We start from the raw sequence: 13,497 nt of genomic DNA, 5'->3' as shown, positions 1-13,497 counted from the left end.
TTTGTTTTAGTGGTGGTCTTTGTGGTGGCGCTTTCAATTGATTTGGACACCCCTTGAGCCCCTCATTTAACAATACAAATAATTAAATACTTTTAATAATTTGTGGAAACCCCCCCCCGAGGCCAGACACCAATTTAAAATAAGAATACATATTTCTAACAGTATAAGTAAAGCCATCATAGCATTTTTATAAGCCATTATGTAGAAAGTTCTCAACACTCCAAACACTTCTGAGAAGTATTCAATATTGGCCTAATTAAAGTGTTAGTTGAACTATCCAGAGGACAGTGGACTCTACCAGAAGTCCATGGAATATAATTCTGTGACAAGAAAGATACAATATAGCTATCACTATCCACATTTCACTCAAGCATATTAGAATTAGTGGGACTGGAGATAATCCAGGATAACAGTCAAACAACTTCTTTCACCGATGCCCTCTTTATACCTCTAGTTATAAGTATAAAAAATCACACCTATTTAAGTGCTTTAAATTTTTTTTTCCAAAAGTGTACATTATACTGATGGAGTAGATCAAAAGTTTTTGAGACCTAAAGTTTTTTCAATTCAGACTCAAAAACTACAATAATACACAATTACCAATACAAAAGTAGGATAAATTTGCCACTGAGCAACCTCTTTTTTTTCATATTATACATGGCCTTCCCATGCACCTCTGCAAAAGTACCTGGTGAGTTGAGAATCATTGGTTCTGGGAAGACTCTCAGGCCTCAGAAAGACCAGTGTTTATGAGGTTTGGAAGGTGGTATCATTCTGAAAGAGATACCAGGAGGAGAAAGCTGGATGCGGAGGATATAAACTCAACTCTCAACTTTAAGCAATTTGAATACTTTAAGTGCTCAATTGAATTTCCTGGTACAACTTTGGTTTTTGCAGAATATCATCTGCCTTCAGAAGTTCTCAAGGAAGAAAGTGACAATAAAACAATTATTCACTAGATTCAAATTGGATTCAATGTTCAACTTATAGCTAAAAAATAACAGTTTTCCATGGTTCAAGCACTACAAGAAATTATTGTCCTGAATTATGATAAATAATTCCTAACTACATTTTAAGACAAGTTCTGCCACTTCAGTGGCTTAAGAGGTTTCAAAAAGTGTGCCAAATTTTGCAGTAGCAGCAAATATCATTGTATATACTAGTATATACTAATATACTATTAGTATATTCTCATCAATAAATTTACCTTGATCTGGATTATCAAATACAGCTTTCTCCTCAAAGGAAATTCTGTTTCAGAAATAAGGCCATCTCAGGGTAGATGTTGCTCTTCTCTCATTCTTCCCTTCTTGAAATGACTGACAGATTTCAGTGTTTCATATTCATAAATGTATAGAAAGTACCATAAAAAATTAAAATTAAATCTATAACTTTTTTTTTTTTTGGTTAGACTGGGGCTTCAAGCTTGAAAAGGTGGTAGTCTGCCACTAAAACCATACCTCCAGTCCATTTGGGGCTGGTTTTTTGGAAGTTGGGAGTCCCATGAACTAATTGCCAGGGCTGGCCTCCAGATCTGTCTCCCAAGTAGCTAGATTTATAGGCATGATTCACCAGCGCCTGGTTGCTAAGATTTATTTATTTTTGAGAAATGTCATTAGTATGTAAAAGTAATTACACTAACTCACAGGTCAGAAAGCTAAGGTTAGCTATAACCTTAATGTTGCCAAGCCTCAGTTCTTCATCTCTAAAATGAAAGTAATAATGGCACATACTTCAAAGTGTTGTGACAATAATATGTTGGGAAATGGAGAGGGATGAGAAAGCATGACTCAAGTTGTAGAGAGTGTTACTAGCAAGAGCAGGCCCTCGGTTCAAACCCCACTACTGCAAAACTAAATAAATAAATAAATAAACTTGTAGAGTAATCAGCAAAAGTCAGTGGCCTGCTGAAATAAGTGCTCAAGAAAGCTGTCAGTGGTGGTATTGCCACTGTGCCCTTAATCTGTTCCCTTTGGAAATCCTGAAATTATGTAGTCCTGTTTGTGTAGGGTCAAACACAAATGCACCTTCTATATTTCCCTTAGCTAGATGGCCCACAAGCTGTGCCTCATGCGCTCACTGTGCATGATAGTTTGGAATAATGAATTATAAGTATTCCTTAATTTCTGTGCTATTCACATTTCTAACATACATGGAAAAATTCTTGAATGCTTATGGTTAGTCAGCAGTTTATTTCATGAATATTCATTCATTGATAGTTTTGGCTGATCAGCAGTGTTTCAGGAATTATTGAATAAACTATTAGTACTTGTCAATATTAATTTACAGCAGTGGCTAAAAATTTTAAAATGGTACCAAATAGATAAAAGTGCTGGGTGCCTGCCAGTGGCTCAGGCTGTAAATCTTAACTACTCGGGAGGCAGAGATTAGGAGGATTATGGTTCCAAACCAGCATGGAGAAGTAGTTCGAAAGACCCTATCTCGAAAATACCCATCACAAAAATAGGGCTGGCTGGTAGAGTGGCTCAAGGTATAGGCTGTGAGATAAAACCCCACTTACCACACACACACACACACAAAAACTGATAAAATTAGTGACAAATATAGGTTTTGAAGATCAGAATGTTATTCAATATGCCACATTGATAAAAGAACTATTTTGAGCGGAAGGCAATTGAAAATCAACAGTTACAGAAAGAATTGTTTTCCCCTTACCCAGGATAAAAGAAAGAGGTGAAATCAATGTAATTGCATGCTTTATTTAAACCCAGCATATCCAAAATATTATCATTCAATATAAAGTGATTATAAAAATGTTTTTCCTTGTTTAGGTTGCTTCTAGGTTTACATATATTACTTGTATTTGTGCTCACCTTATAGAGCAATGGACAGCTCTGTTCTTCAATTGTTATTCCACATATACAGATATCTTTTATTGCTGTTGTTTTGGCAGGAGAGTTTTGAAATCAGGGCTTCACACTTGCAAAACCGGCCTCCTTCCAATCTAGCCACACTTCCAGTTCAATTTGCTCTGGTTATTTTGGAGATGGACTATTTGCCTGGGCTGGCCTCAAACCAAGATCCTCTGATCTCAGTCTTCCAAGGAGCTAGGATTACAGTTATTGAGCCACAAACGCTAAGTCAAAGACCTCTTCAATAATTGAGGAGGCCTGCCAAGTGAAACATGCATGTAATCCCAGCACTTACTTGGGAGGCAAAGGCAGGAGGATCTGCCTGGGTTACACAGTGAGTTCAAAACCAGCCTAGGATACATAGTGAGCCCATCTCAAATAAATAATAAATAAATAAATGAATAAAAATCTGAGAGTCTTCAGTGTCCACATTATGCGGCAGGCCTCAAGGAATCTAAAATCTCAGAGGGGCCATTTCCAACAGCAATAAAGGAGATATCTAGGAAAGAAGGATAAATTTGAAAATTTAAAATTCACTGGACAGCAGGTAAAAATACATAAACAAAAATATGAAATTTCTTGCATAAGAAAACTCAGCTATCTCAAGGTAGTTTTTAAGTATAACACAATCCCAATAAAACTGCCAGTAGGTTTATGAGTGATGGGGGTAGGATGGTGGCGCTGGAGGCCATTTTAAGCCACACATAGAAAAACAAAAGTAAGGAGAATTCTGAAAAAAAAAAATTACCAGGGGTAACTAGCTTCTGTCAGCTATTAGTCATGTTCTAACACCTCCTTTTATTAAACACTTACTTTAGTACCTGTTATATCAGGTATTCCTTTGGACGCTGAAAACAGCAGTATGAACAGTATTTAAAACAAAATAACTACCTTAGGAAATTACCAGAAAGGGAAAAAATAAAAATAAAAAAAACAGAAACGGAATTTAGTCTACCTGTCCATGGAATTTAGCCCATGTTAAAGATGAAATCAAAATTAGGAAGAGGGAAAAGTAGAAATTGGTATCAGAAAGTCATCTAAAAACTTTACCATAAAGTCAGCATAGTGATCTACATCAGGGTCTTGTGAGAGAATAATTCAGGCAAGATGTGAAAAAGATAGTGAAGTTTGTTAGGAAGGAAAGGAACACACTTTCGGTAGATCGAAACTGAGTTATCTATGGAGAGAGAAGGAGAATGACAATTATTTTTATTCTGGCACCAGTTTTTATTGAGGTAGGAGAGGTTTCCCTCCCTAAAATCAGCCTAGGAGGCTGAAGTCACCGTTAAGGTCGGGAGGCTAGGGAAGGTCTACAGATTATAATGTACCGTGACTGAATCCATCTGACACCTTGGATATGGTTTACTGACTTGGATCTTTGTTTTGTTAAAAGATCTATTGTTTCCCAGAACTGATGCCGACCCACTTTAGGGTGGGTGACTCAAAAACATTCCATTGACCTTGGTGGGCTATTTTGATCCTAAAAAGGGCTGTCAAGTATTTTTCTGAGACCTCGAAGAATCCTCCATTTTAAGTTTACTTTGCTTGTCCCCTTTTGCTCATGGCTAATTGCTACCTAACAGAACAGGGTTCATAGTCTTGGGGGAGGGGGCAAATGGGTCTACATGTTAAACCTTGTATCAAAATGTTAATGTAAAATTGAAAACTAAAAATTACTGAAACCATGGAAGAATTCTCTTTGCTGCTTCCCTGGAGTAATTAACTCGCACTAGATTCATTCTTATGGAAACGAAATTACTCAATTACAAGTCTCCAGAAGCTCCGGACCCTGTAACTTGTGTTTCACCAAAACCTGTGTTCCAACAGAATCAAAAACAAGAACAGGAATTGAAAAAAAAAAAAAAAAGAAAGTCGACGAAAACTAAGTTATTTTATTAGGAGAAACATGCTTCTCAGCCACACTTTCAATAGCTAACCAACTATTTTCTGCATAGAAACATTTGTAATGCACCAAAGGGGAAAAAAACTAAAACTTCTCTTCTTAGAAGTTGGAATCTATCTATAAGCGAGGATCGGTGATCGTCACGGCAAAACAAAATGGCTGACCGAAAGTTGTTTTTGACGCACTCCAATTCATCGTACCCTTGCAGACCAGCTGCAGGACAGGAGAAAACTACCCCTGGACCAGAACTGTCCTAGGCAGAAGGGTCCTTTCCGCAGCTATTGCTGTTTAAATGCAACAAGGAACGCAAAACAAGCACCGGCAATAGCCCAGCACTCAATGTTACTACCTCCTCACACCTCCATCGCCCACCAACTTCGGGACAAACAAGGTCTATCCACAAGCAAAGAACCCGAAACGCCACACATCTCCCCACTGAGGGAAAACGGCACTTTCAACCCTACCGAAGAAAAACAGGGAAATGCAACTTAGGTTACTACTCTGCAGTTAAAGACAGAATCTAAGTCATGGGCGGAAGCAGTGGACCAACCGGAAGGCAGGGCGGAACTTTCGAACTCCCTTTCAGCCCAAGCCTTAAGACTTATAAATTGGCTTGCTTCCATTGTGGTTGTTTGTGCTCACAAATACGGGTAAGGGGTGGCGGCTAGCAGAAGGACACCAGCCAGCCTGACCAACCCAATGGCACCACGGAAAGAAGCCACCCGCAATCCCAAGAGGGAGGTCAGAACACAGCAACCCCCTTTAACGCGGTGCCGAGTAACATCAAAAGCAACCGTAACACTCCAGTCTCTCAAAAGTCCCCTCCCCCAAAAATGTGTAGACAGATAGTGCAAGTGCAAGGTCACAGCTCATTTTTTGAGTTTAGTGGTGGCTCTGAAAAGAGCCTTTTGGGTTAGAGAAGCAAGAACAGCTTACTTCTTCTTGGCTGCAGCTTTCTTGGGCTTAGCAACCTTGGGCTTGGCAGCTTTAGGCTTAACAGCCTTAGATGCGCTCTTGACCTTCTTGGGCTTGGCAACCTTAGCCTTCTTGGGACTCTTGGCCACTTTCTTGGTTACAGCAGCCGCCGCCGGTTTCTTCGCCTTCTTCGGGGTCTTCTTGGCGCTCTTCTTAGGCGTAGCAGCGCCAGTCGCCTTCTTAGGCTTCTTGGCCGCGCCTGCTGGCTTCTTGGGCTTGGCCACACCCGTTTTCTTGGCTTTGGGCTTGGCTTCCCCAGAGGCCGCCTTCTTGTTGAGTTTGAAGGAGCCGGAGGCGCCAGTGCCCTTGGTCTGCACCAGGGTGCCTTTGCTCACCAAACTCTTGAGGCCAAGCTTGATGCGGCTGTTGTTTTTCTCCACATCGTAGCCCGCTGCTGCCAGCGCCTTCTTGAGCGCAGCCAGGGACACCCCGCTGCGCTCCTTAGAAGCAGCCACAGCCTTGGTGATGAGCTCGGACACAGGAGGTCCAGACGTCTTACGGCGCGCTCCAGCAGGCTTTTTGGCAGCCTTTTTCTTCACTGGAGTTTTCTCCGCCGGGGGTGCGGCAGCAGGAGCAGCTGGAGCGGTCTCCGACATGTTGATGATCTCAGACTCGGGTACAAGTGGCAAAACGCCGATGGAGCAAGGCTTGGGCAGGGCCGCTGTATATATAGAGCGCAGGCGCGCGCTGATTGGTGCTCCGGTCGCCCGCCTGGCTGGCAGGCTCTGAGCCGCCGCGCTGCGCCCAAGTTGTGTTTGTTCCACCTCACAAAAAGGAGAAAATATTAAAATGCCATGCACCAAATCACCCGTGTTTGATCAGGAAAGGATCCGAGAGGCCTCAGGGTTCGGACTCTCCATTTATTTTTTCTTTGACCCCCAAAACAACGCGTGTAGGCGTCCCTAATTCCCCCAACTCCAGAGGAAGATCAGGGCAGTCAGAGACCACTTTCTGTTTTTCTTCTAAATTACCTGGTCGCTCCTTTACCCCTGAAAGTTCTTTTTCTTAGGGATGGTTGGACACATGCGTCCCTTATTTGGGGAACAAAAACGAAATGGTTTCTACGTAGATTTTCACAATAATTCTGTTTCTTCGTAAGGGAAGTAACACAGGTCCTTGGTGAATTCTGAGTACCGACCCACAATAACTGGACTGGGACAAGGATTTCCAGGGCCAGTTCAAAGCAGTTAGGGCAGGATGAGAGGGGGTTCAGAAGCCTTTGGGGGGTCTTGGGTGGTGGAAGGTTAGGAACTTAAATCTTTCATTTAAAGACACTGAAACTACCAAATCCTTCTTTTCACAGGTGGGGGCGGGGCACCCTTTTCACTTCTCTAAAGGCGAGAAATTGGGCTGTATTTAAACAGCTATCCGGTTCCCCTCTGAGTTTTACAAGGTAGGGGGTCTGGCACTGAAGAAAAGAGATAATAAGGAAGGCTAGGAGACCCCTTAAGCCTGCAGAGAACCCCCAATAGAGTTGACTGTTAAGGACATTGAGATCCATTTTCAAGGAAAACGGATTTATTTTTTTAATTTTTGTATGCTGCAATATAGAGATGAATTTCAGCCCATGAAAAGTACAGGTTGCTTCCCGTAATATCACTCTCAAGTGATGGCATGGAAGGACTATGTGTAACCATGAACTCAAAGTTCCAGCTGGAAATAAAGTGGCGGAGTTTAATGAAACACACTTTTGACTTATGAAATGTACCATAGATTTGAAATAAAAAAAAATGTAAACAGTAAATTAGGAAACATACTAGGATATATAAGTTATTATACCATCTGTTCTTGACTAGCTCAATATTCACCTCTTCTCACCCCCTCTAAAACTAGCCTTCTGTATTCTAAAGTTTGCTTTGCTAGTGTAAGGTTTACTTCTTCATATTTCACTCTTTGACGCCAAGTAGTTGCATTTTTCTTTGAGAGAAAAGGTAAGTTCAGCTTTCTGTTTATGTAGTAAATATAGTTATGCATTTATATTTAGGTAATGTTACAGCTTACCAGAAATTCTTGTTCAAATATATGTCTACATGAAAATGTGTGTTAAAGATGTTAGCCATAGATGATGGTAAAGTCAAAATAGGTAAACAACAGATTGAATATTTGGAAAACAAAGCCTATTCTTTTAAACTAAGGATGGACCCATGATTTCATTGAATAACATTTGTTTAGCATTTGGAAACTGTGTCTATTGCTGCTCCTATCCTTTAGGAATTAACAGCCTAATGAGATTAGTGATGGATGAATTAGCAGTAGAAAACCACTTTACACAGGCCATCCTTCTGTGTGAATTTGGATATGAGAATTCTAAGAAAATATTGAAAGTGTATAAACAACTAATGTACTTGTAGTGTAATAATAGCTTTAGTAAAACAATTAACATGTCACTTTGCTCTGATTTCATGTGCAATGTGCCCATTCTCATCTGAAACTCTACTAAGGGTTGGTATCGACCAGGAAAATAGCTGTGTGAAGTTTTGATTACCAGGTCACTGGACCTCACGTCACTATAAATTTCCTTCTTTATTTTTAAATCATTGGCATGTATATTTAATTTCTGTAATTCAGTTATCTAATATGATTAGTCATGTCTATGTCGAATCAATCAAATCACATCTCATCACATGCAAATCTCAAATCCAGACCTCAAGGCATTAAAATAACCAGCCAGCCAGCCAGAATCGCCATCCCAACCTCCTGGCCAAGCAGTTGAAGGGAGAAGGCAGAGAAATAAGAAATCCTTCTCCATATTCCTTGTAACCTGTGTTGAGAAAAGTTACACAAAACTGACAAAGCAAAAATATGTCTTCCCATTCTTCCAAGCTATATTAGAAAATTGCCTAAAAAAGCCCACATCTGAGTCATCTGATGCTCCAAGGCAATGTTAGAAAACAAAACAAAACAAAATATGAGTCACATACATAAATGTTAATGTTTTAGTAGTCACACTGAAAAATAAAGGTGACATTAATTTTAATAATGAATGGATTTTACTTTAACTCAGTATATCCAAAATAGTATCACTTCAACATATTACCATTCTTTTTAAAAATGATACAGTCTATATTATTTTTACATTGTAAATCTTCAACATCTTGTGTATTTTATACTTGCAGAATATTTCAATTAAGACTAGCCACATTCCAAGTACTCATTGATCAGGTATGGCTAGGAGTTACTGTATGAGACAAACAGCACAGGTTTTAATGACAGTGACTTTGACTTAATATTTACTTTTGATTGGTTGAAGATTACATAAAATTTGAGATTCGATTATAGATTATCAATACAGTTTTGTCCAGTGGAGATGCAAATGAATTTTTTCCAGTAAAAAATAATGATCCTAAAAGTTAGAATTATATTGCTTAGAAGATATTAACCAACTTTGTGTGTCTGATTTTTCAGTCTTCTTCTAGCACTCTTTCTTTCCCCAACTAAATGCTTAGCTTTATTTTCCTTTATATCCTCCTTTCAGCTAATTTTGTCATCCAGCTTGCTCACTCATACTTTGACCCATGCATGAGCTCACTACATACAGTACCTATATGTCGGTCATGTTTCTTCCTTTTTCAAAAATAAATGTTGATAGTTGGTTAGCAGCTTGTTCTAAAGACATGGAATCAGACTGTTCAGAGGTCATTCTGAACATTGGAAAACACAAAACTTTAAACAACCAACTTTGAAGCAACTTGCAACTTAGTAAGTGTTCCATGAAGTTTATAAGATTGAAAACAATCTATGGACAACAAAAAAAATCTACTAATATGAACTCCAAGGGGAAGTTCAAATTAAGGATGTTGTCTTCCCACTCAATATTCATGGCCTCAAGAGAGCCAGCAATAAATTGATGACACAGTTAAAATTCTCCAATGCCTATATCGTGTGTTCATGATATATACAAATACATGCATATACAAAACATATATACAGTGAATATTTTAGGATGGCTAAATGTGCTTCATGTTATACTCTTCCAGCTCTGGATAACCTGGTGGATAAAAACAGAGTAAAATGGCAAGTCCAAAATCTGTAAAGAAACTGGAGCGAGAAAAACTCTACAGCAAGCCACAGAAATAATAGTGAAAGTAGTTGTTGGGACAAGTGTAAGGAACGGGAGCTGACTGCTGAATTTTCTTTTATTTCCATCTTCTACCATGCCAGTGTGGGGTTCTTTCAGTTTTTGGAGGTAGGTACTAATATTAACAGATACTGTTTTAGGCCACAAATGAGCCTGTGAATACCTGAACGACTGAATCAAAACTTACTGCATTTCACGTTCTGATACACCCTGAAAATACATTGGGTAAGCTCACTAAAATCATAGCAGTAAAGCACATAATAGGAACTTAATACATAGAAAGTATTACAAAAGAAACAAAATATTGCAAAACATTTGGAATTAGCTTTTTGTCCAATGACTTCAAACTGTTTCAAAAAGTCAAAACTACCCTCGAAAGATAAGGGTTTGTCGTTTTGAGAATATACATTTTCATGCCTTCTCAGTCTAGGCCTACAATGAAGGCAACTGTAAGGCACATCATGCAAACATATATTAAATTATAGACTTAATCAATGACTATTTCGTAAATGGATGCACACATTTTGCTACATTTCTTAAGACGTTATTGTACTCCTGGCCCATTTGTATGCTGTGTATTAGCATTACACACACTTACTGAGCACTTGTTTAAACACAGGACACCCGGAGTGAATATAAACAGGGTTCAACCAAGCAAAAGATCTCCTCTCAAGGACATATGCCTGATGGGACTATTTCACAATGCAAAAAATCTGATAGGAAAAACACAAGACACTGAGGGAATGGAAGAATAAGGAAACTAAAATGTTAATGTCCTGGCTAAAACTTTTCCTTCAAATACTTACCAGTCCAGTTAGAGAAGAGCTCAGAACAGTCATTCTCAAATGCTTAAATTTCAAGTCCCTTTCTCACTCCTAAAAATTAGCAAGGCTTACAAAAATCTTTTGTTATGGCTATTATATTTACTACTTTAGGACTTTAAGCTGAATATTAATTTAATAATTAATAATTATTTGAGAACTTTCTAATATAAATTTAATGGTACTTATACTAATACTTCATTTATATGTATGTCTATATAAGTATGTAGTTTATATCTAATTATAAATTAATTTATGTGTTATAAACTATAGATTTATACTATATATTTTGAGAAATGATAGACGGTCAATTAGAAAGTATCTCAAGCCCTAGCCCATCAAAATCCTGGCAGTTCCAGGCTAATCTGACACTTGTAAGGCTGCCTACAGTGGGGAACACAGCTAGCTAGTGATCCCGAGCCATGGAAAGAGCTCATTTTAATCCTAATTCCTCCGCCCATGATCTTGGTGATCCTGTCCAGTTTCTCAGCCTTTCTCTTTCAACTTTCATTTTCATTTCTGTAAAATGAAAGATAACGACATTCCCTTAGGAATATTGTGAAGATAAAATTTAAAATAACATGCATGTCATTCCTGGGATTAAATTATTAAATTAAATAACATGCATACCATTCCTGATGTCAGGCAGGTGTGGCTGGTCAATACATAAGACAAAACATGATACTTCATTACTTTTAATTTACTGCTGAATTCATCTCAATCTGCTTAAACAAAATTTGTGATAGGAAAGAAATTCTTATTATGTTAGCTTATAATACATAAATTATACTTTTCATGGTTAATTTTAGCACCTATATTTTCCTCATAACTTTACCAAAAAATCCAGGACAAACACAGAAGTAGCATTGTATATTAATCAAAAGCCTAATTAGACTGACTCAACTCTGCAATGTATGAGTTAAATTCAGCATTGCTGTTTTCCAGATGTGAAACTTTGAATAGGTTAACTAACCCCTCTATATCTCTGTTTTATCATCTGTATAATGGCAATGGTAATACCCCCTGTTTCACAGGTTGTTATGAGGATTTGTGAGTTAGTGTTTATATAGTTCTTAGAACTGTGTGACATATTTTAAATGCATATATATGTAGAATTAATAAAAATAGTTAAAAAATATTGTACATACACTCTTGTGTACAAACTAGTGCCACAATTCTGTAATTTAAGCGACAATAATAATAATGTAGATAACAGTTGGACACTTCCAACAAGCATTATATACACTGTTTTCATCCCATCCAATGTCCTAGGAGATAGCTATCATTAAAATTATCACCACTTCACAAAGAAGAAATGGAGATTGAGAATTCAAGCTTCCCTAAGGGCTGCAGACTGATTATGATATATTCTAAACACATACACACACATTAACTGAAGTCAAAGAACATAAACCTTTTGTATTTCTGTCTTAAAAGTACATAAAACTAAAACAGAGCCCTAACTCTTAACTACTTATTAATCTATTCAGTAACTTTTAGATGGAGGTATTTTTACTCATCAAGGACTTCACATCTTACCCTCAGAATTATGTAAAATGTATTGTGCTGAACACTAGATGGCAGTCCAAAACAGGAGTGCTTGTTTAGGAAGCTGTACAGGAATGCTTGTTTTAGGAAACCGTATATGAATGCTTGTTTAGGAAACTGCAGTTCAAATTTCTTTGGACTCTAGGTAATTATTAATCTTTAGCTGTATTCTTAGTTTTATATCCATCCCTTTCACTGCACAGAAATTATTACCCCCACTTGACAGATAATAATAATTCTGAAGTACTGGGAAGCCATGAGAATTCTGTAATTCCTCAGATAGGAAAGAACTTGGGAAGAACAAACTAAGTGCTTTGGACTATGTCTAGAAAAATCATGCTGGCTGATTCATTCACTGTACAAAGAATTATCAGCACTGGGTTAGACTCAGGGGACAATAAATTAAGACAGTCTCTTTTCATGCTGAGGGCTAGAGAATAGAGACATAGCAAAAGATAATGTGGCTATGAAAGAGATCAGAGTGGAAATGAAAAGGAGGAAATAGCTAATTTTACCTGAGAGTAGAGGTTAAAATAGAATGTTAGTGAGAAATGTTTAAAATACTTAATTAGTGCTTTTTATTTTTAAAGTAAAATGACCACAATGAAGACTATGACAAAAGAAAATTCTGCTGTGCAAAGATGGTTAACACTAGAACCAGCACCTGTCTTGATAGGGAGAAAAATTATGAAATTCTAATGATGTTGGTGATAGTAGTAATAATAGTAATAACAAATTTGATTACTATATGCCAATAGTATAAAGAAATTCAAGGAAGTTGTGACTTTAAAAGAGCAACCCAACACCTTGATTATAACCCACGTTCCATTAAACGAGCGCACTCCAAACAATACCCCCACCCAAAAGCAGGCTGCATTCAAGTGCTGGTTGTATAAAAGTTCTCCATTGTTTTTCATCTGTGAAATGAAAAATATAAATCAATTATATTAAAATATCCAACTGCAAACTAGTCATTTGAAAGTGTTTTAGGTAGAGAACTAAAAAGTTTTTTTGTTTGTTTGATTTTTTTTTAACATTTAGAATTTCCAGGCTAGGGGAATTGTTGAAGAATGACAATGTAAAATATACATTCCCTTTGGCTTCAGTCCTCCCTGCCCAGAGGCATTTTCAGCATAGGATGTTGTTTGTGTTAGCAGGCACCAGATGGCCATCCAAATTAAAACTGGGTGTCGAGGGCTGCTGCTCACCAGGTTGTGAGGCTTGTCATTAACTTTGAGTTGACACTGTATTACTCAGCAGATTTCAAAATACAGTCTTTTGATGGACAGGAGTAATCAT

General features: G+C 37.8%; 1 protein-coding gene across 1 annotated transcript; it reads right to left on the bottom strand.

Moving 5' to 3' along the window:
• Positions 1 to 2,700: 2,700 nt before the first annotated feature.
• H1-2 (H1.2 linker histone, cluster member) lies at positions 2,701 to 6,400 on the bottom strand. The gene has a single exon (XM_020153329.2). The coding sequence runs from the start codon at positions 6,345 to 6,347 to the stop codon at positions 5,709 to 5,711; it is 639 nt and encodes a 212-aa protein (XP_020008918.1). The 5' UTR covers positions 6,348 to 6,400; the 3' UTR covers positions 2,701 to 5,708.
• Positions 6,401 to 13,497: the final 7,097 nt, after the last annotated feature.

This window comes from Castor canadensis, chromosome 8 (genome assembly GCF_047511655.1).
Source record: "Castor canadensis chromosome 8, mCasCan1.hap1v2, whole genome shotgun sequence".
Taxonomy (NCBI): Eukaryota; Metazoa; Chordata; class Mammalia; order Rodentia; family Castoridae; genus Castor; species Castor canadensis.
Note: the sequence above shows the minus strand (reverse complement) of the source record. Positions and strands in the feature narration are given on the sequence as shown.